This window comes from Mandrillus leucophaeus, unplaced genomic scaffold, assembly GCF_000951045.1.
Source record: "Mandrillus leucophaeus isolate KB7577 unplaced genomic scaffold, Mleu.le_1.0 Scaffold24, whole genome shotgun sequence".
NCBI lineage: Eukaryota > Metazoa > Chordata > Mammalia > Primates > Cercopithecidae > Mandrillus > Mandrillus leucophaeus.
In genome coordinates, this window is record NW_012102476.1 from 3368298 (window position 1) to 3372685 (window position 4388).

The following is a 4388-nucleotide window of genomic DNA, read 5'->3' on the forward strand; positions in this document are numbered from 1 at the left end:
CCAGGCGTGGTGGCACATGCCTGTAATCCCCACTACTCGGGAGGCTGAGGCAGGATAATCGCTTGAATCCAGGAGGCGTAGATTGCCGTGAGCTGAGATCGCACCATTGCACTCCAGCCTGGGCAACAAGAGCAAAACTCCATCTCAAAAAAAAAAAAAAAAAGTTCAAACTGAGTTACCAGAAATGTTGAAGTTGTTTCTGTGTTTGATGGAAGGTTGAACTAGATAACCTTCTAAGAGCCTTTATGGTTCTGACTGTGACCTTAAATCCCTGTCTGTAAGCTGTGACAATGGATTTATTGACATCTATCCTGTGAATCTGTTCTGGATTTCAGGTGGTATGACTGTTGTAATGCTTAAGAATCCCTTGCTCATAAAGCATTGAGGATTCTGTTCTTCCCTCGATGTTGTGTATTCCCCTACTCTTTTAGTTAGACTCAAAGAAGTTAGATTCTAGGCCGGAGCAGACCGAAGAGGTGAAGCCCTTAAAGGAAGAACTTGTATGGCGTTAAATATAGATATGTATTTTTTGTGACAGGGTCTCACTTTGTCGCCCAGGCTGAAGTGCAGTGGTGGGATCTCAGCTCACTGCAACCTCTGCCTCCTGGGTTCAAGCCTGAGTTCTCATGCCTCAGCCTCCTGAGTAGCTGGGATTACAGGCGCCTGCCACCACGCCCAGCTAATTTTTGTATTTTTAGTAGAGACAGGGTCTCATGTTGGCCAGGCTGGTCTCGAACTCCCAACTTAAAGTGATCCACCTGCCTCGGCTTCTCAGAGTGCAGGGATTACAAGCGTAAGCCACCATGTCCTGCTGTAATTAAACATTTTTGATCAGCTAGGCTAATTGAAACTTTGGCCTAGAGCATTGATTACCTTTTAACCCCAGCCTTACATTGCTAAGCATTCTACCCGTTGCAGCTTGTAGCTAGCTCCCTGTATCCCTTAATATCTCTTCAGGAAAACTGCAGACGTTGGCAGTGCTGTTGCGGCAGCTCAAGGCAGAGGGCCACCGAGTGCTCATCTTCACCCAGATGACCCGAATGCTGGATGTATTGGAGCAGTTTCTCACCTACCATGGCCATCTCTACCTGCGCCTGGATGGGTCTACTAGAGTTGAACAGAGACAGGTAACCCAGGTTTCTGCAGCCCTTAGAGGCTCACCTCTGCTTCTCTCTTCTTTTCCCAGGATTTGGGCTTCCAGAGGGGGTGCCACTAAGCCTTAGACCTGTTTCGGGGGATAAGTCTCCCAGTATCATCTTTTTTTCCCTTTCCTTCTAGGCCTTGATGGAACGGTTCAATGCAGACAAACGCATATTCTGCTTCATCCTTTCAACTCGGAGTGGGGGTGTGGGCGTGAACCTGACAGGAGCAGACACTGTTGTTTTTTATGACAGCGACTGGAATCCCACCATGGATGCTCAGGCCCAGGACCGCTGTCACCGAATTGGCCAGACCCGGGATGTTCACATATATAGGTATTGCCTAGTCTTCCCTCACCTTACTTCCCCTTTACTGATGGGGTTTCCTGGATATATTTGGCTGCTTACACATGGCCTTCATCACCCCCTAGGCTTATCAGTGAACGGACAGTGGAGGAGAACATCCTAAAAAAGGCAAATCAGAAGAGAATGTTGGGAGACATGGCCATTGAGGGAGGCAACTTCACCACAGCCTATTTTAAACAGGTACTTAAGTAAGATCTTTTAGCCTATGCAGGAGAAAACTGCTGTGCCTTTAGGAATTGCTCCTGTTTATTAAAAAAGACTGCTTTGCAGTTTGGGAGGCTGAGGCAGGCAGATCACTTGAGGCCAGGAGTTCGAGACCAGGCTGGCCAACATGATGAAACCCCGTCTCTACTAAAAATACAAAAATTAGCCAGGCGTGATGGTGGGTGCCTGTAATCCTAGCTGCTTGACAGGCTGAGGCAGGAGAATCACTTGAACCTGAGAGGCGGAGGTTGTAGTGAGCTGAGATGGCGCCATTGCACTTTAGCCTGGGTGACGAGAGCAAAAGTGTCTCAAAAAAGAAAAAACAAAAAGGACTGCTTTGGCCTTCACAGACCTGTGTCTTCAGCTAGTGGCACCCCTGATAGTTCCAAGAACCATCAGCCTTACAACTTGGAGCCTTACAGCTTAGACCTAAGACTAGCATTCTGTTGATTCTGACACTTCCCTCTGTTCTATCCGATAGCAGACCATCCGAGAGCTGTTTGATATGCCCCTGGAGGAACCTTCTAGCTCATCTGTGTCCTCTGCCCCTGAAGAGGAAGAAGAGACTGTGGCCAGCAAGCAGACTCATATTCTGGAGCAGGTGAAAAAAGAGTGGGCAGTTCCTAAAGTTGAGCTAATTCTTACAGCATATCTTGTCCTTTGTTAGTCTGTTGAATTTGTCCAGGGGAAAGAGATGTTTTTTCTGCTTCCCAGATTACAGTCAGCCTTTGATAGTTGTAAGCACATTGCTTATTGGTTCACATGATTTAGTAGGAAAAAAGACAGGATTTTGGAGTCCTTAGTTTTAGGTTTGAATTTCAGTAATGCTTCTTTAGTGTTAAGACAAGTTACAATCCTCACTCTTTGGAACCTCACTTCCTATTAAAAGTAACGTGGGCAGGGCATGGTGGGTGGCTCACACCTGTAATCCCAGCACTTTGGGAGGCTGAGGCTCCCAACTGGAAAGCTTTGAAAACACACAAATGCTCAAACCCAGCACCTCAAAATTATGATAGATTTTGAGAGAGGGCCAAGGAATAAATCTTTTAAAAACCTTTCCAAATGTGATTTAATTATGTATAAGTGTTTGAAACAGTGTTTCACATTAAGTACAAAGCATTAAGTATGGCCGGGCGCGGTGGCTCAAGCCTGTAATCCCAGCACTTTGGGAGGCCAAGACGGGTGGATCACGAGGTCGGGAGATCGAGACCATCCTGGCTAACATGGTGAAACCCCGTCTCTACTAAAAAAATACAAAAACAAAAAAAATTAGCCGGGCGAGGTGGCGGGCGCCTGTAGTCCCAGCTACTCGGGAGGCTGAGGCGGGAGAATGGCGTGAACCTGGGAGGCGGAGCTTGCAGTGAGCTGAGATCGCACCACTGTACTCCAGCCTGGGTGACAGAGCAAGACTCTGTCTCAAAAAAAAAAAAAAAAAAGACCTCCAAGCTGACTTTGCTTCATAACTCATTGGCTCAAACTGAGCTATATGCCCATACCTAGAGCAATCACTGACAAAGGGGAATAGCAAAAAAGGCCTCTGGCTTATTTACAACTTATTTATTTTCTGGGGTTGGGTTGGGGCCTCCTTCACCTGGGAGCAAGGAACTTCTGCCAGCTGTCCAGTGTTAATCAGGTTCTGTTACCCAAGAATGGCTGTTGGGTAAGTGACTTGTTTCTTCCACAACCCTGCACAGACATTTCTATAGTAACATGTTTCAAGATTTCTTAAATTTTCTAGAATAGAAGAAAATCAAAATTTTTATTAATATGTGTTCAATAAATGTTTTGGTAAAAAAAGTGTTTTTGTTATAATTGAAACTATTCAGAATAGATAAACTGAAAGTCTTGGTTAAAAGTGTTCAAGGCCGGGTGTGATGGCTCATACTTGTAATCCCAGCACTTGGGTAGGCTGAGGTGGGCAGATTACTTGAGGCAAGTAAAGACCAGCCCAGGCAACGTGGCGAAACCCTTTCTCCTCAAAAATTGAAAAATTAGTTGGATGTGCACACCTATAGTCCCAGCTACTCAGGTGGCTGGATTGCAGGAGCCTGGGAGGTCAAGGCTGCAGTCAACTGTGGTCATGTCACTGCACTCTAGCCTGGGCGACAGGGTGAGACCCTGTCTCAAAAATAAAATAAGGCTGGGTCCGGTGGCTCATGTCTATAATCCCAGCGCTTTGAGCGGCCAAGGTGGGCAGATCACTTGAGCTCACGAGTTGGAGACCAACCTGGGCAATATGGCAAAACCCTGTCTCTACAAAAAAATATAAAAATTAGCCAGGATGGTGACACGCGCCTGTAGTTCAAGCTACTTGGAAGGCTGAGGCAGGAGGATGGCTTGAGCCCGGGAGGCAGAGGTTTAGTGAGCCGAGATCGCACCACTGCACTCCTGCCTGGGTGATAGAGCCAGACCTTGTCTCAAAAAATGAAATAATAAAGTAAGTGTTCAGGCTGGGCATGGTGGCTCAGGCCTATAATCTCAGCACTTTGGGAGGCTGAGGCGGGAGGATCACCTGAGGTCGGGAGTTTGAGACCAGCCTGACCAACATGGGGAAACCCTGTCTGTACTAAAAATACAAAATTACCCAGGCGTGGTGGCACATGCCTGTAATCCCCACTACTCGGGAGGCTGAGGCAGGATAATCGCTTGAATCCAGGAGGCGTAGATTGCCGTGAGCTG

General features: G+C 47.0%; 1 protein-coding gene across 2 annotated transcripts in view; it reads left to right on the forward strand.

The window, feature by feature from the left end:
* The window catches only part of SRCAP (Snf2-related CREBBP activator protein), a 46204-nt gene that overhangs the window by 33596 nt on the left and 8220 nt on the right, over nucleotides 1-4388 (forward strand). For both annotated transcript variants that reach the window (XM_011982482.1, XM_011982481.1), the window contains exons 28-31: nucleotides 958-1127; nucleotides 1279-1475; nucleotides 1571-1685; nucleotides 2191-2310. In XM_011982482.1, the coding sequence (XP_011837872.1) occupies nucleotides 958-1127; nucleotides 1279-1475; nucleotides 1571-1685; nucleotides 2191-2310 (602 nt within the window). The remainder of the gene's footprint in view (nucleotides 1-957; nucleotides 1128-1278; nucleotides 1476-1570; nucleotides 1686-2190; nucleotides 2311-4388) is intronic.